General features: G+C 42.5%; 1 protein-coding gene across 4 annotated transcripts in view; it reads right to left on the bottom strand.

Moving 5' to 3' along the window:
* Positions 1-14432: 14432 nt before the first annotated feature.
* Positions 14433-24380, bottom strand: part of FAF2 (Fas associated factor family member 2) — a 55658-nt gene continuing 45710 nt past the window's right edge. For 2 of the 4 annotated variants that reach the window (XM_027098259.1, XM_027098261.1), the window contains 4 exons: positions 23082-23259; positions 21948-22119; positions 21172-21315; positions 14433-16114 (listed from right to left, as the gene is read on the bottom strand). In XM_027098259.1, the coding sequence (XP_026954060.1) occupies positions 15902-16114; positions 21172-21315; positions 21948-22119; positions 23082-23259 (707 nt within the window). In that variant the 3' untranslated portion in view covers positions 14433-15901. Of the gene's footprint in view, positions 16115-17278; positions 18396-21171; positions 21316-21947; positions 22120-23081; positions 23260-24380 lie in introns of those variants that run through there. The other 2 variants (XM_027098260.1, XM_027098262.1) reach the window with 2 other exon arrangements.

The raw sequence follows: 24380 nt of genomic DNA, 5'->3' as shown, positions 1-24380 counted from the left end.
GCTGCCTTTGGCCGCCTGTGTTCTCGTCCTTTTGATGGGAAGCGCGCGTGGGGATGTCGGTCTGAGGGTGGGTAGGGGACAGGGAGGAGGGAGGCAGAAAAGATTGTTCTTCGCTGTGGAATCTTGGGGGAAATGATACCTCCTGATGGAAAGGGATCTACGGGGCCAGTTCAGTGACAGCTTGCTCCGGGCCACACTGCTTCACGGGCAAATTAGGATTCTGTTGGCAACCGACAGGATTCCATCTAACTGGTTTGAGGGAAACGGCAATTAACTAGTCTGTCATTTAAGTTCTGGAGGGAGGTTCTGCTTCAGCCTTGACCAGATGGGGCTCAGGCATGTCCTAAGGAACCAGGTTTCTCTTCATCTTACAACTTTGTTCTGCCTGGTGCTTCCTGGTACCTCTAGCTCAGTTTCTTCTAATTTAGCATCATCTCCATGCAAAAACTGTTTTTCCCCCCCAGGTAATTCTAATAATTCCTGGTCTGGAGTCTTGTTGGACCAACAGGTTGCACGCCCGTCCGTGAAACGTGTGCTACCGTTAGGGAGCTAGAACAGCATGACTGGCCCAGCCTGCATTACATACCCACCCACCCATGGACCCCACTGAACCTATAAGGATTTGAGCCCCTGATCCTCAAGCTCAGTGGGGACGAAGGGCCCGAGAGCCACTAAAGGGGCCAGACTGGTGACGTGGGTACGTTCCTCTTCTCCATGGCGTGTGGTATGGCAGGGCTGCCCGCCGACTTGGTAGTATGTCAAAGCAGCATGGTCAGGGGCAGGAGACCTGTTGTGCCTGTGATGCCACTATCTGTGACCTTGGTCAGGGGACTTCTCTTTCAACCTTTGGATCATCGGCAAATTAAGGGTCAGACTCAGTTGAGCGGCTCCCTAAGTGTGTTTCAGATAAAGTCTCGTGGAACATACTGGAGTTTGTGCAAAAAAGGACTCTGGCAAGATAAGTTTGGGAAATTCCATGTTGAGAGTAACAGCCTATATCGCAGGGCTTTTCTGAGCCTTGGCTATGCTGATGTGTGTTGTAAATCTCTAGCAGTGGATACATACTCTGGGCAGCATTTCCTACATTGGGCTTCTTTGGCCACATGCCAGGCCAAGTTGCATTCTCTGGAACACACTGAGGCATGGTGCACTAGATGAGTGGTAGGAGCTGAGTTCCCAGTCTGAGCGAATTGTCAGATGGGGAAGTCGCTAAGCTTTTTTTCAGTATTTCAAAAAGCCTGTAGGAAAGGAAAATCACAGATCGTATCAATGGATGCAAAAAAAATTTTTTGGCCAAAATTCAACATTCATTCATGATAAAACTTGACAAGATCATCTATACAAAAACCTACAGCTAACATCATCCTTAATGATGTGAAAGACTAGGTGCTTACCAGCCCTGAGATCAGGACAGGCAAGGATATCTGCTTTCACCAGTTCTATTCAACATCATACTGGAAGTCCTAGCCAGCACAACAAGGCAAGAAAAAGGAAATGAAATTAGGAATGCAGATTAAAATGGAAGAAATCAAACTAACTCTATTGTAGATGATATGATGAAGATCTATGTAGAAAATTCCAAGGAATCTACAAATAACTAGAACTAAATGAGTTCGTCAGGTCATAGGATATAAGATCAATATACAAAAATTAATTGTATTATTTCTACATACTAGCAATGAACACATGGAAATGGAAATTAAAAACCTGCTGATACTATTTACAATCACTTGAAAGACAAAAGAAACATGTAAATCTAACAAAACATAAGACTTGTATGTTGAAAACTACAAAACACTGATGAAACAAGGCAAAGACCTACACAGAGAAACATGTCATGTTCTTGGATTGGAAGACTCAGCATAGTAAATTGTCATTTCTTCCCAAAGTAATCTCTAGGTTTAATGCAATTCCTATTAAAATCCAGCAAAGTTTTGTGGGGTTTTTTTGACATATTGCCATGCTTATTTTAAAATTTACATGAAAAGGCAAAAGAAACCAGAGTAGCTAAGACAATTTTTAGAAACAAGAATAAAGTGAGAAGAATCACTGCCTGATTGCAATATTTCACTGAAGAGATGCATTAAGACAGTTTATCAGGAGAGGGATAGACAAATAGATCAACGGAACAGAATAAAGAACCCAGAAATAGACCCACACAAGTACAACCAACTGATTTTGGAACATTCAATGAAGAATAGTTTTTTTCAGCAAATATTACTGGAGTAATTGGAAAGCCATAAGCAAAAAGAAAAAAATCATAAATTTAAAGGTGAAACATGAAACTAGAAGACGTTTAGAAGAAAACAAATGAAAATCTTCACTGGGATCTAGGGCTAGGTGAAGAATTCTTAAGTATGATACCAAAAACTCCATAATGCTCAACATCACTGATCATTAGAGAAATGCAAATCAAAACTACAATGAGGTATTTACCTCACACCAGTCAGAATGGCCGTCATCAAAAAATCTACAAACAATAAATGCTGGAGCGGGTGTGGAGAAAAGGGAACCCTCTTGCACTGTTGGTGGGAATGTAAATTGATACAGCCATTGTGGAGAACAGTATGGAGGTTCCTTAAAAAACTAAAAATAGAACTACCATACAACCCAGCAATCCCACCACTGGGCATATACCCTGAGTAAACCATAATTCAAAACAGAGTCATGTACCACAATGTTCATTGCAGCTCTATTTACAATAGCCCAGAGATGGAAACAACCTAAGTGTCCATCATCGGATGAATGGATAAAGAAGATGTGGCACATATATACAATGGAATATTACTCAGCCATAAAAAGAAACGAAATTGAGTTATTGGTAGTGAGGTGGATGGACCTATAGTCTGTCATACAGAGTGAAGTTAAGTCAGAAAGATAAAATCAAATACCATATGCTAACACATATATATGGAATCTAAAAAAACCCCAACAAAATGGTTCTGAAGAACCTAGGGGCAGGACAGGAATAAAGACGCAGACGTAGAGAATGAACTTGAGGACACGGGGAGGGGGAAGGGTAAGCTGGGACGAAGTGAGAGAGTGGCATGGACTTATTTATACTACCAAATGTAAAATAGCTAGTGGGAAGCAGCTGCATAGCACAGGGAGATCAGCTCAGTGCTTTGTGACCACCTAGAGGGGTGGGATAGGGCGGGTGGGAGGGAGACGCGAGAGGGAGGAGGTAATGGGGATATATGTATATGTATAGCTGATTCACTTCGTTATAAAGCAGAAACTAACACACCATTGTAAAGCAATTATACTCCAATAAAGATGTTTAAAAGAAAAAGTCCATAAAAGAAAAAAAATGAAACTTGAACTTCATCAAAAATTAAAACCTAATTTGCAAGTCACATATCTGACAAAGGACTCATGTCAGATATATAAACAACTCACAAAACTCAGTGAAAATCAATCCAATTAAAAAACATGGGCAAAAGACATCAACATACATTTTAGCAAAGAGGATATTTATTGCCTTCAACACCATTAGCCATTAGGGATACACAAGTTAAACCACAATAAGATTATTACACCTATTAAAACAACTAAAATAATAGTGACAATGTCAAATTCTGACAAGGATACAGAGAAATTTGATATCTCATACATTTTTGGTGGGAATGTTAAATAGCACAGCTACTCTGGAATATAGTTTGGCAGTTTCTTTTTTATATTTTAAAACTGTGTTTAAAATATTAATTTTGATGCAGTGTATCATAAATAAGTCAGTAGAGATGCATCTGTGAAGTAAGAGCCGTGTGCCATTGGTTGGTGAGCACTGTTCCAGCTCATCCCAGCCAGAGCGCACACCTTCCATGTTGTTCCTGTCCATTGATTGCTTCCAAATCCAGATGACCAAATAGTCATTGATCCCCAAAGTAAGCTCAAAATAGGTTGGCTCGGCCATTCCCAGCATCTGCACCCCTCTTAAATCCTGGGTAAACCAAGATAGGCATAAAAACCCCCAGCAAGTGGCAACTTGGCCGCTCTTGAAGAGCTGCTGCAGCCCCTGCTCTGCCGCTTTGCCCAGCTTCACCATGGTAATGACCCAGCATTTTCTTATAAAACTGAACATGCACTTACTATATGACCCACCAACTGCACTCCTGGGCGTTTTATCCCAGAAAAATGAAAACGTGTCTACACAAAAAATATACACACAAAAGTTCAATAGCCATTTTTATTCTTAATATCCCCAAACTGGGACAACCCAAATTGTCCTTCAATGAGTAAATGGATAAACTGTAGTCCATCCAGATGGTGGAATACCACTTAGCAGTGAAAAGGAATGAATGATTTTTTTAAAAAAAATATGTATGTATGTATGTATGTATGTATTTATTTTTGGGTGGTTGGGTCTTAGTTGGGGCACGTGGGATCTTTTTTTGCAGCACACGGGCTTCTCTCTAGTTCTGGGCGCGCCAGCTCAGTTGCCCCGCAGCATGTGGGATCTTAGTTCCCTGACCAGGGATCAAACCCGCATCCCCTGCATTGGAAGGCGGATTCTTAACCACTGGACCACCAGGGAGGTCACCAGGAATGAACTATTGACACTCGTGACAACTTGGAGGATCTCAAGGGAATTATGCTGAGTGAAAAAAGCCAATCACAAAGGTGACATATAATTCCATTTTTACGATACTGTTGAAATGACACCATTAGAGAGATGGAGAATAGATTAGTGATTGCCAGGGGTTGGTTAAGGATGGGGGACTAAGGTGGGATGTGTGTGACTACTAAGGGGTAGCAGGAGCAAGATCTTTGTGGTGATGGAACAGTTCCATATCTTGATTATGGTGAGGTTACATGAATTTACACGGGTGATGAAATTGACAGAACTACACACACCCACACAAATGGGGTATGTAAAACTGGCAAAATCTGTGGATGGTGGCAACGTCAATTTTCTGGTTTTATACAGGATGTTATTGTTGAGGGAAACTAAATGTACGTAAGACCTTTTTGTAATGTTTTTGGAACTTCCTGTAAACCTATATTTATTTCAAAATAAAAAGTAAAGAAAGGGAAATTGGGTAAAGATTCAACATTATGAATCAGAGTAAAATCATATCATCTTTGGGCTGCGATTCTGCTACGTAAGGTGTGGCAGTGGCGGGGGGTAAGAGATTATTGTGGTTACCTCCTTTCTGTCCAAAGCTCTGCCTACCACCAACTACAACAATGCCTGGCCCATGGTGGCCATTTTTTTGAATGAATGAATTGCCAGTAAAGTGTGTCTTTATTTTAATAACAGTTGGTGTCATTGGCAACACCTTTCCAAGGGTCACACACTACAAGTTGTCCTTGGAGGGAGGAGGGTGGAGCTCCAGGACTGGATGCTCTCTCACTTTTGGGCTCAGTGTCCCTTGAACTCAGCTTGTATGCTGACAGGTAGAACATTCAGAGTTCTCCTCTGGGCACAGAGGGTGTAACAGTCTAAACATTCCATAAAGGCGTTTAGTTGCCACTGGGTCCTCAAGGCCTGGTAGGGTGCTTAGTTTGTCATTCAACAAACCTGGCTGAGTGCTTCTGCCCAAAGCCAGGCACTGTTCTAGGCCTTGGGGAAACTCCAGTGAATGAAACAAAGTTCCTGCCTCCCAGAAACTGGCATTCCAGAAGGAGATACAGACAAAATACAAAAAAACAATAGTTTCAAATATAACAAGGGCCATGAAGGAGAATACAGGGAGGGGCACCCTGACATAGCAGTGGTCTTTCAGAGGAGGCAACATTGAGATTACTGAGACCTGAGTGATGAGAAGGAGCTAGTCAGGAGAAGAGCATTCTAGAGGGAGGGGACAGAATGTGCAAAGGCCCAGAGGCAAGAATGAGTTTGGGCAGGAGCACAGGGTGAAGTTGGAGAGGAGGCAGGGGCCAGGTCCCATAGTGTTTGCCCCTCAACACGCCGAGTTTTATTATCTTCGGTTTCCATTTGGGGGCACTGAGGCTATAGAGGCCTGGTTTCTAGGCCCAGTTAGAAAATGCGAGAATCAAGATAGCCTTGTAGTCTCCACTTCTAAATTCTCCAAGTCAGAGAATCTACCTCTGAAAAGCCCGCACGGAGGCCTCCCTTTGGTCTCTTCTTCCCCCTCTTCCAGGCTCCAGGTGAGCCCTCCCCGACTGCCACCTACAACTTCCTGAATGCAACAGGAAGTGGAAGATCTCTGTCCCTTGGAGGGGTCCTTCGGGGGCTGGCAGCCACAGAGGGAGTTTTGTTTATTTTTCTTTTCCATCGTGCCCTGTTTTCACCCCCTTGTTTTGCGTGCTGTTCTCTCTGCTTGGAAGACCACTCACATTTCGTGAGCACACACCACACCAAGTTTTTCTCTCACGGGATCCTTCTTCTGTTTTCTTGACTGTAAAGCTGTTCCTACCTTCCTCATAGTTCCCACTGGGGAAACTGAGGACTGAGGCTCAGAGAGGGAGATGCCATGTGCCCCCTGCTCCCTTTGGCCCATGAATCACACTAAGTTGCCTCAGATGCTTTGAATTCTCTCCTTCTGGTAAGCATGCTCCCTTCCCAAAGCCCAGCTTGAATGTCCCCTCCTCAAGCGAGCTTCCTCAGACCCGTCCCTCAAGCCAGAGGAAGCCACACTTTACTCTGGTTTCCACTGCACACCACGCAGATGGCTCACCTGTTATGAATCCTTCTTGTTGCCCATGACTCTGCTTCACCAGACAAAGGACCATCACATTCGCCACATTCCCAGACCCTAACAAAAGGGCAAGGACACAGTAGGCATCTGTGAGTGTTTCTAAATAGATGACTGAATAAATGAATAAATGAGTGAGCTCCTGGGAGGAAAAATATGTGGGAAGTTGACCCCAGCCCCAGGGCCCAGATGATCTTACACAGGCCCTGCCCTCTCTTTGCATTATCCCAGGGTAGTGAAATTAACTGTTCTCTCTCTCATTATTAATTATTTTTGGTATGATGATGTCCACTCCCTGGCCTCCACTGACAAGCTGGGACACACCCATCATGCTTCACTGTTAATCTGACCACAGATGAAGTGCAGGCTGGGAAAGCCCTCCGAACAGCAGAGGCTCACGGCCAGCTGGTCAGTACTCAAGGCCATGGTAGGTCACCCGAGGGGCTGGCGCCAGGGCCCAGATAGGCCAGAAATTAGCCACATCTGCTGAATATGAATGGATTTATTTTAGCAAATACATAAACATTTTAGGTGGTTTTAACCAAAGCATATCCAGGAAAAAAAAAAAGCTGAAGCAAATATGCCAAAATATCAATGTTAATTATTTTGAGTGGTGGGAATGTTAATGTTAATAAGTGTTCTTTACACTTTTCTGCACCATTTTAAAAGGCTCTGCCTCTGTTGTATGGGGTGCAACTAAACAGAGAAACCTCAATCTGCTTGCCAGTTATGCTCCAAAGGTGGGAGTCCTTGACATCTGAAATGTGCCCTCTACCTGCGACAATCCCTTTCCCACAACTGCACTCCACCCACCCTTTCTGAAACCTGGACCCCACCCTTTCTGAGGTCTGGCTTTCCATTCTGGGACCTACCCCATAGTCTTTCAACACATCAGTTTTTTCCTTAAATTAGCTAGAATGGGTTTCCTGTTTGTTTGCTAACTAAAGACCTCTTTAGAGATAGGTGCCAAAAGGCAAGAGCTGTGTGAGAACATCCAGGTGTGTGCAGCTCTGTGTGTCAAAACTGGTATGCCAGGCCAGTTATGATTTACATCTACTCTCCTGCCAGTACCTGGGTGATAATGAAGCCAGAGTTAAAAAAGAGTCTTGTCAATGTGATTGATTCTGGAAGACTAGAATCATGTGGTCTAGGCACTTGCCTTCCTGGCAATCAGAGCAGTTTGAAAAATTGACAGCACATCCTTTAAACCATTTCTATTGAATATGAGTTTTCTTGGCCTGGCTTTAGGCAGGAAGATGCCTGGTGTGTCTAGGGAACAATCAAGAGATCTGTGTGTGTTACTTAGTGTGACCATGTGGAGGAACAGAGAAAAATGAAGTTATGAAGTTCCATCAGGGCCCTAGAATTGAGGCCCCAACTTCTAGGCTGGGGAACTGAGAGGCTCTGAATGCTCCCAGGTGACCTCTGTTTTCAGAAAGAAATCGGCAGCAGTGAGGGAGGTAGACTAGTAACTTTTTGTGCATATTCCCACCGTGTATTCTGGTCTCAGTCTCGCCTGGGCCCTCAGTTTGCTGAGACAGACTTCTGAGTCTTCCTACACTCTGTTCTGCTCTCTTAAATAGCCATTTTAAATCTCCCCAGTCTTCTTAGACCTCTGGCCCATCACTTCCCCCCAACCTGACAGATAGAACAGACACAATCACTTGGGGACACCCTCAACTTCTGCCTTCAAACCTACATTCCAGAAGTCAGAATGCACTGACTTCTGCTCCCATCCTTCCTCCTAAAGCCAATGCCTCCCACCACTCCAGTGGCATCTTTCTCTATTATCCCTTCTCTGTGTATCTTCAACCTCTTTCTCTAAAATCTCATTGCTTTTAGCATTTAAACATAATGAAGTCTCTCCTACCTTAAAACAATAACTCTTCCTCAGTCCTGGCTCCTATTTCCCCCCATACCTTTCACTGACAAATTTTGTGAGAGCTGCCTATACTCGATCTTTCCACTTCACCTCTCATGCATTACTTGTGCCTCTGACACTGTACTCCTCCACTGAAATAGCACCAGCCAAGGGCACCAGAGACTATTTTTGTTTCTAAATTTAGTTGTCGGAAACCATCCTCAATTTCTCCCTCTCCTTGACCCTCCATATCTAATCAGCCTCCGAGCCTTGGCCACTGTCCCTCCTAAATAGTGCTCAGCCCATCATTAGACTCTTTCCGTCCCCAGGCCGCTCCTCCCATCCAGTCTCCCCATGGTGAGAGAATCAGCTTTCTAAAACCCCAATCCCTTGTTTAAAGCCCCTCAATGGCCTGCAGGATAAAGTGTGAATTCTTTAACCTCGTTTACATATTCTGACCCCCAACCTGTGGGAATGGAAACAAGGCGACACTTACTCTGTGTCAAATATCAGCTGGGTGACTTCTACGTTCTGAAAGGTCTTGTAAGAGGCCAATGAAAATGGTAATTAAGAGATCACAGGTGGGACTTCCCTGGTGGTGCAGTGGTTAAGAATCTGCCTGCCAATGCAGGGGACACGGGTTCGAGCCCTGGTCCGGGAAGATCCCACATGCCGCAGAGCAACTAAGCCCGTGCGCCACAACTACTGAGCTTGTGTCTAGAGCCCGCGTGCCACAACTACTGAAGCCTGTGCTCCACAAGAGAAGCCACCGCAATGAGAAGCCCATGCACCACAACAAAGAGTAGCCCCCGCTCACGTAACTAGAGAAAGCCCGCGCGTAGCACCAAGGACCCAACACAGCCAAAAATAAACAAATAAAACAAATTTTAAAAATACATTATTAAAAAAAAAAGAGGTCACAGGTGACCATAAGAGACAGTCAGTGGAGATGAAAGTATAATTAACAGGAGGTTAAGAAAGAAGTGGAGGCTGGTTGTGCAACCTATCTTGGCAGGGAAGGAGACAGGGTGGTGACTTGTGGGTAAAGCAACATTAAGATTTTGTAAGGGAGGAGATGCCAAACAGTTTTTGGTGAAAGATAAAGAGATCCAAGCAATTGGAAAGGGGATAGTTTTTGGTAAAGATCTGGCGATCATGACACAGATGGGAGACTGAGCACACACTGCTGATAGGAGTATAAATAACTTTTCTGCACCACAATTTGGAGATAACACAAACATTTTAAAAAGTAAAAATTTCCATTCCTTTTAGTAGTCCTTTTGACTACTAAAAATGTTTTTTCCTGAGAAAATAAACATGGATGTGCATATTTAGCTACAGGGATGTTTATCAATCTATTAGATAATCTATTAGATAAAAGCAAACAAAAAGGTTAACAACCTAAATGTCACAATAGGCTTTTGATCAATTTATGGTACAGCTATTCAGTGAAATGCTGCATAGCCATTAAAAACGATATAGAAGAATGTGTGAAATAGAGATAATACAGTATTTACAATATTATCCCATTTCTGTATTAAAAATGTTTTTATATGCAATGAAAAGTCTGGGAAGATATACACCACAGTATTAACAGCAGACATCTCTGGACAGTGTGGTATAATACATTTTTTTGTTTCTTTGAACTTCCTAAAATTTCATCATGAAAACAACTTATAAAATCACACACACATACATAGGGAGTCCATTTATACAAAGTTTAAGAACAGGCAAAACTTCTATGGTGAAAGAAGTCAGAATAGATGGTTATGTCTGAGAGGCTATTGATTGGGAAGGTGCACAAGGGAACTTTCTGGGGTAATGTGGTGTTCTGCATCTTAGTTTTGGTGTATACTTAGGTAAAATTTTATCAAGCTGTGGATTTAACAGTTGGACATTTTACTGGGTGTAAATTATATCTCTTTTAAAAGAAAATACACCCACAAGACAGAAGAGAAACAGGAAGCAGGTGACATCACAGAACAATTTTGAGGTGAAAAAGGAAGATGAGGAAGTTCTGTGACAAGACCTCAGTTTTCTCAGGAAGTAAGATGTTGCAGTGGGTTTAGAGTGAGGAGGATGCAGGTGGGCTTGGATTTGAGAAAGGGGGACACAGTGAAGCAGTGCCTATGGTGTAGAAATGCATAGGGTTTCCTAGAGCTGGATCAAAGGAGTGGGCACCAACCCCCAGGGCTCTTCAACTCACTGTGATACATGCTAGGATTCTGCAGCTGAAGGAGCAAGAGGAAAGAAATCAAACGGTTGAGTTTACTTTGGGAATTGTGACAGTCAGTACTGGCTTGTAGTGGAGAGAGGCGTGAAGCCAAGATGACACCAGAAGGGAGACTGAAATGAGGGTGAAGGGACAGGAGGGCTTTGAGAGCAGAGTAAGGACAGTGGAGTTGGGTGGTAACAGCTGTGGTGAGAGGGACTGGCTCTGAAGTCCTGAGGGTGAAGTAGTTCTGAGTGAAGGCCACACTCAAAGCAGGGGACTGCTGGCAAAGGAGGGAGGGAAGCGACCACTCATCTAAGTGTCCATCTACCCAATGCCAGGCACTCACAGATATCAGCTCATTTAAATGGCACCTGGAGGGGATTCCCTGGTGGTCCACTGGTTAGGACTTGGCACTTTCACTGCCAGGGGCCGGGGCACTAAGATCCTGAAAGCCACTCAGTGCGGCCAAAACGAATTAAAAAAAAACCCAACCCCCCAAAAATGGCACCTGGACTTTTGCAAGGAATGTACTGCCATGAGGTTTATATAGGAGGAAACTTGCCCTAAATCAATCCGTAAGCAGCAGTTTCAAATCCAGATTTGACCCCAAAGCCACATCCCACCATACTCAGCTGCCACACAAGGCAAATCAGCAGAAGAACTGGAATTTTAGGGAATCCAAATATGTAGATGTGAGTCATTGAGGTTGCTGGTGGAAACTATCAGTTGCCAACATCTGGAGAATGGCCAGTAGCAACCAGAACAGGATAAAGTAGTCCAAGCAGATGGCATGTACTTTGGGAGTTTGCCCTGGAGGACAGTGCATCAAAGTGGCAGAAGAGGCAAGAGGAAGGGACTCCGGTGGCTCGGGGCTTGTGGCTCCATCAAGGTAAAAGCACACGTGGAGTTCCAACTGCAATGATGGAAGTGTGTCAAGAAAAAAGTGTCGGGCACTATTTGCCCATAAGCAAAGCCTCAACCCCTCCCCTTTTCCTCTCCTTCCTTAATCCATATGGGGTGAATTGCTAGCAGTGGGCAAACTACAAACTGGCCATCAGTAATAGGAGCTTTTACCCAACACTTATTATGTGCCAGGCTATCTGCAGCAGCAATTCACAGAATCTTCATGGGTATGGTACAGTTGGCCCTATTTTACTGATGATGAAACTGAAGCCTAGAGTTGAGGTTAGTTGGCCAAAATCACAGCCCCAGTCAGGATTTGAGACCAGGTGTATCTGGCATCAGAGTCTGCATCTTCCTTGACTCTATTAATCGATGGCAAAATTTTTACATGTAAGCTTCACAATTGCGAAGTATTCATTTTTAGTGGATTCTGACCTAAGGTGAATAAACTCTTCTTGAAAACTTACTAGACGAAGACATTCTAGTTTACACTTAAGATGTGCATTCAAAAAAATTATATACACACACACACACGCATACCCACCTACACACCTTTGGATAAGCAACAGGGCAGACTCTGAAGATGACAAGAATCCATACTCACAGAAATGAGTTCTTTGCCCAGGACAGACAGTGGGAAAGAGAAAGGCAAAGAATTGAGGCTTAAGTTTCCTCTCAGAAATGAAAATACGAGCAAAAATACCTAGGAGCATAGTTCTAATAGTCCAGAATCTGTTAGATCCAAAGTGACTCTTCTCTAGCCACTCATTTGCAAGGACATGGGTCTGTTCTGGCAGGAGAAACGACATGCCTTAAAAAACTGAGTTCTTAATGCCAGAAAATATACCTTCAAAATACACTTCCTTAGAGAAAGGGGAACAAATACTGAATGACACCTGTGTCAGGTGCTTCATATACATTTTAAGTTTTTTTTCCATTTATTTAATCTTTTAATCTACAAGCCTATCCTGAGGCAGATGATGTTAACTTTTCAGTTGGGGAAACTAAAGCTCATGGAAGCTAAAAAACTTGTCTGAGGTCATAAGGCTGACAAATGACAGAGCCCCAACTTGAACCCAGATCTGCCAGCTCCTTCTACTAAAGCACACTGCCTGAGCTGCCATTTTCCACAAGAACACATTGTAGAAGGTCTATTTTAACTCCTTGCTTCTTGGCAATGTTCCCTCTGTTCCCTCTCCTGGTGTTTTCCAACCTTGCCTTCAGACAGAGAAACATCTACCAGATCTCCCTTAGACAGAAAGACCCACAACTTGTTAGGAAATTTTTGTTATAAAACATTTAATGTTAACCTACAATACAATGTAAACTTTTATGAAAAAAATTTAAAGTACACTAGATTTCTTCAGTAAATTATCACGTAACTATTCAGGTGCAGTACAAGTTGGGGCACTGCATCCTTTGTGGATGGATTTCCTGTTGCTGCATCCCTCACAAGTCCTAAAAAAAACCAGTTGTAAAGTGGAGCTCCTTGTTCAAGCACCAGATAATACACTCCTGATTTTGCATTCTGGGGGTTATCACTCCTTCCCACAGTCATTTTCTGTAACTTTTTCCTTGGCCTTGGCACCATTAGCAATTTTCATGACAGCTCAGTTGAAGATTCTAGGTTCTTTTTATTTTTTTCTAAAAGAAATATTCTCCATTGGCCATCTCTTATCCAAACATCATAGTGAAAACAAGCAAGGAGAAAGAAGTATTTGCTGCAGGAAATCCTGCAGAAGTGAAAGAAGAGACTGAGGCTGCAGAAATTCGACTGACTTCAATTAGGTATCTTTGCTTGGTCAGTTCCTATGGAAATTCAGCTGAATCTACAACTTTAGTCTTGGGAGTACAAAACAAAACTGGAAACAAGTGTTTTTGTTTAGTTGATGACTTGCCATTTGGAAACAACAGCTGAAATAATTAGGAGGTGATTTGGAAAGAAGAACAAATGCTTGCAGATCACCGGCTTCTCAGTATTTTCTCACTTGCAGGTCCCATCAAGTTCCCAGAGGTCTTTGGGAGTAACATACAGATTGTCCGGGCGTTGACAAAATGTGCATCTTTCATGGAGGAGAGGAGATGGCACCTAGGCAGCAGGTCTAGGTCAGCATGAAGACAGGAAGCGAGACTGAGTAAAGCAGGGCTGTTTCAACGCTAGGAAGACTTTAATACTCTGGCATCTGACCTTCTTCACTGGACAAGTTATCAAAAGGCAAGAGGCGTAAAGTGCACATCATAGAATAATATGCAGATTGAATTATTAAGAAAATATTTACAACTTCCCAAAGTGGTGTGGAAAAGATACTTGGTACACCCAGCCTGGTGAAGGTCCTTAATATCCTCCTATGCGGGGAAACAGCTCTGCATTCCAGACAGGGAGGGTGGCTCCGAGTTAAGTGGAAAAATTCATCTTTGCATGGTTGTCAGCAGGAAGTAGACTTCACGTAAGGTAGAGTGGAGAACAGTTTATCCTTAGTCACTCCAGATACATTTTATGACAACAGTCGGAAAGTGATTTCCCACTCATCTGGACTTGGGACAGCAGGAAACAAAGTGAAAGAAAAACAGGGAGCCAGGAGCAGAATTAAAGTTTCCTGGAGATGGTACTGCAGACACCTGTGCCAAGGCCACTGGGAAATTCTCAGGCTCCCCAGGTGATACCCATGGGGCTCCTCACCCTGCCCCTTGGTGTTTACCCCAAACACTAAGGGTGGCAGAGAAGAGCAGTCACATCACTGCTACTTAAAAGAATGGTCCTTAGCTTTTAGCTAAGCAAGAGAAAGCCTTTGGAGGCTGCAAGTCTAGCAAGTTATGCTTTATGTTGACATGAACCCCTGGCCTCACAGCATGCTAGGGAACTGCAATAACTTCAGTAACTTCAGTAGGTTGCAGCGTTACAAGTTCTGCAAGTCTAGCTACAGAACACTTTGGAATACTTGTCAGCTCACGCTGACATCTGTGAATACATGGCCTGACCCCTATACTCATTACCATAAACTCAACCACAGATGAGACATCAGAGGGAAAAACCCCTACTGCTTCAACACAGCAATAGAGGGAGAGGATAAAACTGCCCCCAGCAGGTGGCTACACCAAAAACTGAAATGTGCCTTCCGACACTTTACACAGGCTGAGTTCTGTCTTGGCTCCCTTCAAGGCCTCTGGTTCTTTCAACCCTTAAAACACCACCACCACCACCACATTCCCAGTGAGACAGGCGGGGTATTCTCACATGGTTCTGCTGGTTCCACCACAGACCCTGCTTGTCCTCTGGAAAGGCACCAAGCTTGGCAATTCAGGAAAGCTCAAGGCTGGGCAGGAATAGCATGCACATGTCAGAACACATATCCTTTGTTCAGATCCCATAATGACCACCTGGTCCAGATTCCAAGGAAAAGCTGCAGTTGTACGTATAGGTTAGTCTACACGGAGTTCATACCATGTATATGGGTGTATCTGTACATACACAGCCTTTGTAGAGCTACAAACCCAGATTTCCTCCCATTGTACCAAGTGGGATGCATAGGTGGCAAGAAAGGACAGCAAGAGTTGGACCAAAAAGAACCTCTCTGGGAACGTGAGAGGGACAATGGCAGAAATAAGCACAAACCAGCCTGGGACACCTTTATTACACTCTTGTGGGCTAAGGAGCCCAGGGCAAGAACTCATGGGTTTAAGAAATGCCTCTTTATCAAATGATGTTAAGGAAAAAAAATACATCTATGTCAGCCTCATTCCTTTGGTCATTACAAAGCAACAACAACAAAAAAATTAAAGTTATTCATAAATTGTGGGAAGTTCAAGGAACATCTCTGCTCTGTGCCTTCCCTTCCCTCTCTTCTCCAGAGGTGGAAGAAGCAAGTCCTCAGGAGATGCTGCAGTAGCTGGTTGTTGGAGGTTTTTTCACTTTTATTTTCTATAAAAGCAAGAATGAATGAGATCTAGTGGGAATGTCCCCTTCCCCAGTTGGGACAATGGCTGGGTTGGAGGTGAAGAGTCTCCTTTCACTGGAAGGTGTGGTGCAGAGGCAGTAGGAAAGGGTGGGTTTGCCAGCAGGAACGTTCACTGCTAACCTCGAGTGCACACACAGGTGGTGACTTTTGCAGGCAGCATGGTTTCTGATCCTTCCTGAGGATGCAGCAGTCTTTTAAAAAAAATATTGTATTATAATAATAATAATATGAATTTCTCTCTCTTATTTTTTTGTTTTTTTCCATTTCTTTTAGGGATTGGGGTTGAAAAGGAGAGGAAGAAAAAGTGTCATTCGTCTGTTAGGTCCTGAACAAAGAGAACTTCTGTGTGGCTGAGTCCGGCCTCCTGCAGCGTGGGGGGGTTGGGCCACTCCTCTGAAGGGGTGCAGGGCAGCACCCTCCGGGGAAAATTGGCTTCAATCTGAAACTTTTCAGGGCTTTCTTTCAAGGAGAATAAGAAGTCGTGGATTACCTGCAGAAAAAGAAGGTAATTTTCTATTACCTATAGAAAAAGAAGGGCAGTGAGAAAAAGACAAAGACAGACACACACACAACCATGAAATCAAATATACCCCAGCTCTCCCCAGGGTAACTTGGAGATATGAAGTAATCACATTAGACTGAAATTCCATTTCAAAGTCGATCAATTTCAAAGAGCAAACATGTCGGGAAGCTCTTTTAAGAGATTTATTACACAGCCCAATGCTAGTCCTACTCTGAATTGACCCATCTGTTTCTTTTTTGAAAACCTGTCTGATATAAAGTTAAACATTTTTAACTTACAAATAACCAAGAGTTACAGAAAAGTTGGAAGCACAGGTACAGAATTTTTTCTTTGAACCAGTTGAAAGTGAGCTACCAACTGAATGTCCCATCACCCCAGAATACTTGTGTATATCTTTTTTTTTCGGTAGGCGGGCCTCTCACTGCTGTGGCCTCTCCCGTTGCGGAGTACAGGCTCCGGACGCGCAGGCTCAGCGGCCATGGCTCACGGGCCCAGCCGCTCCGCGGCATGTGGGATCCTCCCGGACGGGGGCACGAACCCGTGTCCCCTGCATCGGCAGGCGGACTCTCAACCACCGCACCACCAGGGAAGCCCTCTTGTGTATATCTTACAAACAGGGCAATCACCTTCATAATACAACCCTCAAAATCAGGAAACTTAACTGATACATTACTACTGTAATATAATAATGTACATTAAATTTTTATTCAGGCCCCATTCAAGTCTTGGCAGTTGCCTTTTTTTTTTTTTTTTTTTGGCAGTTGCCTTTTATAGCAAAAGGATCCAGTTTTAAATTGTGTGTTGCATTTAGTAGTTGTCACATCTCCTAAGTCTGCTCCTTTTAGCCTGGAACAAATACTCAGGATTTCCTTGACTTTCATGACCTTGACACTCCTAAAGATTGCTGGTCAGTTACTTTGTCTCTCAATTGGTTTATCTGATGTTTACTTTTTTTTTTAAATTTATTTATTTTATATTTATTTTTGGCTGTGTTGGGTCTTCGTTTCTGTGTGAGGGCTTTCTCCAGTTGCGGAAAGCGGGGGCCACTCTTCATCGCGGTGCGCAGGCCTCTCACTGTCGCGGCCTCTCCCGTTGCGGAGCACAGGCTCCAGACGCGCAGGCTCAGTAGTTGTGGCTCATGGGCCTAGCCGCTCCACGGCATGTGGGATCTTCCCGGACTGGGACATGAACCCTTGTCCCCTGCATTGGCAGGCGGATTCTTAACCACTGCGACACCAGGGAAGCCCTGATGTTTACTCTTGATTAGATTCCAGTTATGCATCTTTGACAGGAGTATTACAGAAATGATGCTGTGCTCTACTCAATGCATCCTATTCAGGTGGAGTACAATTTCATTTTGCTCCATTACCTATGATGTCCACTGTGACCACTTGATTAAGATGGTGCCTGCCAGGCCTCTCCACTCTAAGTTAGTCTTTTCTCCTTTGTTATTAACGAGTATTTTGTGGGGGGGTACTCGGAGACTACGGAGACATTTGGCTCTTCAAACTTTCTTCAATTTATTTACTTATATTAATATAGAGCCATGCTTTCCTATTTTATTCAATAGGTTCTAATGTTCAAACTGTTTCAGATGGAGTCCGAGGAGCCCAATCAAGCTGGCCTCCACGTCCTTCTGACATGTCTCCATCATTTTTTGAATAATTCCTTGCTTTGTGGTACAAGGTGTTCCAGGCTAATCTTGTATTTTCCCTGTCCCAGTCCTGGAATCAGCCATTTCTCCAAGGAACCGTGATTCTTCTTAATGGACAATGCTATTTAAAAACCACGATCTAGGGAATTCCCTGGAGGTCCAGTGTTTAGGATTCCACGCTTCCACTGCAGGGAGCATGGGTTCGATCCCTGGTCGGGGAACTAAGACCTTGCATGCTGTGTGGTGCGGCCAAAAACGAAAAAACAGAAAATAAATAAATAACAACAACGACCTAGGTGCTAGGTATGTTCATTGCTATTGGGGTGCTGATGTTCCCAAGCACCCTCTGTGGAGAAAGCCAGACAATGTGTACATACATATATACATCTATATCTCTATTTCCCCCTGTATACTGAGAGCCATGAGTTGATTCCCCTCTCCTCATGTATACCCTCCTTACCTGGTTCTGGATTTAACACCCACCCCATCTCCAGGCCACTTGGGCTCTGACTTCTCTGCACTGGGTGCTCTCACATATGCACACCTCCTTCACTTGATCGAGATCTGACACCTTCCACGTAGACCTCTCTTCTGTGAGAAAGCCCTCTTCACCCTGGTCTGGCTCTGGCAAGGTACAGGTAAATTCTTATTTTCCCCTGTCTCTTAACGCCACACATTAAGAACAGGCACCCTGGATCTGATCTATGGTCCTCTTTATCTCAAATTCTGTTTTTAACAAGACTCTAAGGGATGTGCAGTGAAGGGCACTGCTAACCTCTTTCAGGTCCATCCCAAAGATCAGGAGCACCCCATTCAAGTTACCCTTACTTTTTTGAGGGTATCTATTTCTATTTCCTTTTTGTTCCACCTCTCATAAGTTTATTTCCCTCTGCCTGAAGAGGCTATTGCTACAAATCCATTTAAGGAGTAAATTCATTTTCCTTTCACCTAATCCATTCATGATTTTACAAAATTCTCATATTTTGGTCCATCAACCTTAATCACTTTCAGCTCCTTTCTCTGTCTTTGCAATTTCCATTAACATTCATTCTCCTTTTCTTTTTTTGAGATGCATCAGTTAGACTTGCACCAAGTATTCTTGGTATGAACCCAACAGGGTTTTACAAAAGGGCAAAATATCTTGCTTCCTTTTCAGTCACTGCTTGACAATACTCAACACTGATACAACACTGACATTTTCTGTTTATCATTGGCAATGGACCAATACCATCAGGAAACAGATGAAATCACCTCTACAGGTCCCTTTTGGTTCATAATGGATAGAAAAATGATTTCTGGGCTGAGTATAATTTGGTTTCTCTCTTACATGCATTCATTCAGGAGAAGGTCAGCTGCCACTTTTCTGCTCACTCTTGAAGGCTAGAGATTTTTCTACAGTTTACCCTTTTTTATCCTAGCTTTTAACACCTGTCAAGAGCTGAGCATCATACACAAACTGAGCATTTTGCTGAACATTCACTCATTGAGAGTATTTATAAATGGTAGAGCTCACAGAAGATCACACAAACTCCGCAGGAGCACTAAAAAACTGTAACTCACTATTCAGTTACATGTTATTAACTCTATAAATGTTAAATGAAAGGCCAGCACTGCCAATACACCTCTCCTCTTACACTTCTTTCTTTCCCATCTGATCCTTGTCCCCATTTACGAATTATTTCTCTCCATCTGAAGTTCTTTTCTTCTTTAAAAAATAACTTGTAGTATAAACATATTTAAAAAGCCTACAAGGATTAAATATTTAATAAATGGGTTGGTTCCCCTTTGGCTAAAAGTCTATTCTATTCCACAATTCTAACAGATTTTCCTCCAAAACTCTCAAGAGAGGAAATTTTGGTTAGGCTTTTCATATACAAAATGATAATTAGAGTTTGGGGAGTAAAAGCTCCGTAAGCGCTTGGGCATACTACAGAGAAACTGTCAGTGAACATGGCTGCAAGCTAATACCCACACAGAAAACAGTAGTTAGGAAACACATCAAGGAAGGGGAATGAACATTTAGAAACCATCTACTACATGCTAGGTCCTGTGTGAGGCTCATTCATGTTATTCCCAACTAAAACATCCAAAGTTAGAGATGTGAGCACCTTCTCCCATATAAATCAATGTATAAATGAGAGATAAACAAATAAAACGAGGAAGCTATTGCTTCTCTCTCACTAGGATGCCTCACAACGTTTTACTCTGAATTAGCTCTTTGAATCGTCTTACATTCCTTACTGGCCAGTAAGCTCCATGAATTCCAGAACCACGCTTTACTCACCTGCATAACCCCTAGGGTGCCTAGCACAGTGCCTGACATACCTTCAGTTTAATGTTATCAGAGGACAGGTTATATTTCCATTTTACATGCAGGATATATCTGAGGCCCTATAAGAGACTCTGTAACTTGTCCAATGTTTTCCAGTTAAACAGGAGAAGTAATGAATGTGCTACCCAGCCTCACCTGACTACAGAGCATCCACATTTCTATTATGCAGTTTATTCTTGATTATTTCAAATGATCAGGGAAATGGCAGCATCTATTATAGTTGTAAACTTGGAAAGGCAACTTACCAACGCTCAATATAAACAGGAACTTCCTTCTGATAATAAACACCAAAAACAATAGCGTTTGAATGCTTACTATGAGCCAGGCACAATGTTGAGCACTTTACATATGAACTTAATCCTAACAATCCTATTAGAGAGTGACTATTATACCCATTTTAAAGATAAAGAAACTGAGGCTTACAGATTAAGTAAACTGACCAAGGAAACACACCTATTAACACTGGAACAATGAGAATTTGATCTTCATTCTGTGAGACTCTGAGAGTCTCTGCTTGTAACTACATCCCTATGGAATGACAAACACTATTTACCTATGGACACCAGATACCCATGGTAGCCCTACTAAGTGGGGCTTCTAATGGGCTGAGTAGAAAGAAAGGGTGACAACTGCATGCAAGCTGTGCATGCACTTATATTCAGTTGTGTAATTCCAGTCCTTCCAGGGCAGCGGGGATAGAGCTTCTTCTACACAGCAAGGGGTTCTGGTGGGATTCTAAAGCCAATGCGAGTCGAGCAGCTTGGAAGAGCCTCCCACCTCCAACATACAAGTCTTTTGTGGGACTTCTTGGTAAGCTATCTTTTCTTCTTAGCAGAGCTCAAACATGATAAAATGAAACCTTAATAACTGCTTTGAGTTGGCAGCTAGACCTGAAGGAACCTACAATAATTCAGTGCACTCTTCTCTCTGCCCCACCTCCTTCCTCCCCTGTTCATCAGAGCAGCAGATACAGCAATAACACTCTTGAGAGTCTTTAAAAGTTTCCATATCTACAGCCCACACAGCCCAGACTTTACATACACTTCACACAACTTAGGCAGTCCTTACTGTTAGAGACTGTGAAAAGTGGAATCGTCTTTCTACTCGAGAATCATTGGGTAATTTGAAAATGATTTTGACACTTTCAGGGTCATCAGGGGAAGGCTCCGGGGGCAGGCACTCCAACTTCCTTTCCTTCTCCTCTTGTAAATTCTGTAGAGACACAAAGCAAAGGTGAGGCTATGGCTCCAATCAGGGAACAAGGAAACAAGAAACACAATCACAACATGTAGGTTTACTAGGCAGTCAGATGAAAAATTAATGACCAGTATCAGAAGAAAACTTCTTGGCAAGGGTCAGAAACACCCTAATTCAAATTATATTTATTTGATTACACACTATTGCATCACATGTATTATTTATTGACTATGTTAAGGTATGTAACTGTTAGAAAAAAGGGAATGACTAAAAGACCCTGGCTATAATCAAGCGGCAATATGCAATGAAACAAGATGATGAATAAAATGTCAGATGAGCTAAACACTGGTACTAAGAATGAATGCTTAAAATCTACTGCTGTGAATTAGCATATTGAACTGCTTATTATCTATTTATACTTACTTTTCATGGAACAGAGCTTTTCTGCCTAACTTTTACTTACTCTTGTATTTGTTTTAATAAACTTTTTAAACAATTAAAAAATACTTTTTGTGAAAATGTAGTAAATATTAAAATGGCATGGAGAATTTAAATCACTCACAATCCTATCATCTAGTTTTTTCTCTCACACTTGAGAAAAGACCAGTTTGAGAGTCACCAGAAGTAAATAAAGACAGGCTCCTTACCCGCCGCCGTCTCTCCTCTGCCAACTTCTGCTGCTGCACCTCTTCCTCCTTCCGCCGCTTCCGCTCCCGCTCCTCCCGCTTCTTTCTCTCTTTCTCCTGGTCAGCCCGGAGAGAGGCCAGGTAGGCCTCATCCTGTTGTTGTCTCAGCACCTGGGTCTGGTTTCGTTCTTCCCTGTGGACAGATCAAAAGCATAGAGGGAAAAAATAAATCTCACAAAGCTCTGTGTTTTCTTATATTGAAATTTTTTAGGGGGTTAAAAAGGTTGACAATCTTGGCAGATGACAGTTAATACTACCATAAGGGATTCAGATTCTCATGCAGAATCTGAATGAGCCATCTCTTTTCTTACTTTAATTTGGCAGAAAAAGAAATGGCAAGCTTTTCCCTCTCTTTTTAACTTTCCATGTAAAACTATCCTTTCCCCCCAATCCTAACAGAAGTAACACAATATTATTGCCATAAAATGATCAGTGGGATCATATTTTATAGGTAAATACCTTTCTGGGTTACAACATTTTTGTGTATCATAAAACCAAAAAACCACATACACACATTTTAGAAGATGTGAAAAATAAAGAAACATCTTATTCAGAGTTCTACTAATTAAAGAGAAAACACTGTAACATTTTGGGATATTTCTTTTTCTCTCCAAAAAATTGTGTATGTACGTAGGAGTGTGTGTGTCTGTGTCTATAAAATTAAAAGAAAATACCCCAGAATGTTAAAAGTGGTGGTAGGATTATGAGTGATTTAAAATTTCTTCTGTGCTTTTCTATGTTTCCTGAATTTTCTACATTAATTAATGTACATTACTTATGTGATGGGGGAGGAGTTATAACCAAGTTATAAGCATTCCTCATTTTTTACATTTAAGTTCTTTATATCATGCTCAGCTATTTTAAATGACACAATTTACATTCCTGAGCATAGAGTCCTGTCTTTATTTTGAATCACATCTCCAAGAAAAGATGATCTGATGGAGTTATTTAGGTAAAAATATATAAATATTTTAACACTAAATGGACAAGGCTTTTAAAGTTGCCTAACAGAGAAGAAGTCAGGATTTGTGGAGCCCCAGGTAAGGCACCCAAGTCTACAGCTCGTCTCAGTTCCAGAGAGGAACTCCCCTGTACCTCTCTAGGCGTTCTGACACCAGGTAAGTCTGGTTTGCATCCATGATAAATGTCAGCTGGTTAATGAGGTCATCAGGCTGAATGAGGCCTTCTAGCCGTCCTACCACAGTCATTCTCCGATCCTTCAACATAATCATGGCCAGGAATGGATAGGTGTTTTCTCTTAAAGCCTGTGAGACTGACAGAAAGAAGACCCAAAAGATCAAGGGCAGGACTTAGGGATAAAACAGATTAATTCTTAGACTTTACACAACAAGCAAGAGAGAACTGCTTTGGTCTCAGTTGGGAAAGAAGGGAGGTGTCATTTATTCCCTGCCTACCTTTTTCCCTCCTAGTTTCTCAATCTTTTTGCTGTTGTTGTTATATACTTGTGTCCCTATTCCCAGGTAATTTGATTAGAGTAGGACAGGCTTTTCTGGTGGGGTGTGGTTGTCATGATGATGCTAGGGCAGGCTGCAGAGTTCAAGAACAATGTCTATTTGATGGAGGGAAAAGGCTCTACAAAGACTCTGGCTACTGCTCAGCATAATTTCCCCCTGTGTCGAAGGGGACAAGGCTGCAAGTCTCAAGTTTATGTTACTGGTGAGGATCTCCACCATCATCTTCCTTGTCTTTTGTTCCTCTCATCCAATCCCTTCCTTATCCCCTTTTCCTATGTCCCACCTGCCCCCACCCACTAAAAAAGGGCTAGCTTTTCTGTTCTGAAGGAGTTTAGAAAGTTGGTCTTCCAAATAACCAAGATTTTACAATTACAGAGCTTTACCTGTTTTACCTTATGATTTGAAAGAAGAGATTTTAAGCTTCTGTTAAAAATATTCTTAGTCTCCTTCTATCTATCACTCCTCACACCCAAAGCCGTAAGAGAATGGCAAAACATATACTGCAGGAACTTATCAGATGTTTAAAAACCAATTAGGAATAACAATTCGGATTCCAGGATGTAGACAAAACATCTGCTGCATCTTTGGTTCTCAGGATTTAGCACAGCACCTGGTATGCTAGTATATATTCAAAAGTTGCTGAATAGAAGTAGCTGCAAAGTAACTACATTTTCCTTCACTAGATGCCTTTATATCTTATACTGACTTCTAAAGATATTTACCTCCAGTTAAGAGTTAGTTATAGTCAGCAAAGATCTGAGCTTTCTGAATCCCTATCAGCACTCAGGGTACTCAAACTCATTGTGCAAGAAGCTCTGTTAAAATTGCTGATGACAAGAATAAACTCTTCAGTAAAAAGCTCATTAAGATTAAAGGCAAGCTGCTGGCCAGGACTGGGTTTTTTTTTTTTTTTTTTTTT

Source organism: Aethalodelphis obliquidens, unplaced genomic scaffold (genome assembly GCF_003676395.1).
Source record: "Aethalodelphis obliquidens isolate GAN/ISIS:26980383/991018 unplaced genomic scaffold, ASM367639v1 scaffold121, whole genome shotgun sequence".
In the NCBI taxonomy this organism is placed as follows: domain Eukaryota; kingdom Metazoa; phylum Chordata; class Mammalia; order Artiodactyla; family Delphinidae; genus Aethalodelphis; species Aethalodelphis obliquidens.
Note: the sequence above shows the minus strand (reverse complement) of the source record. Positions and strands in the feature narration are given on the sequence as shown.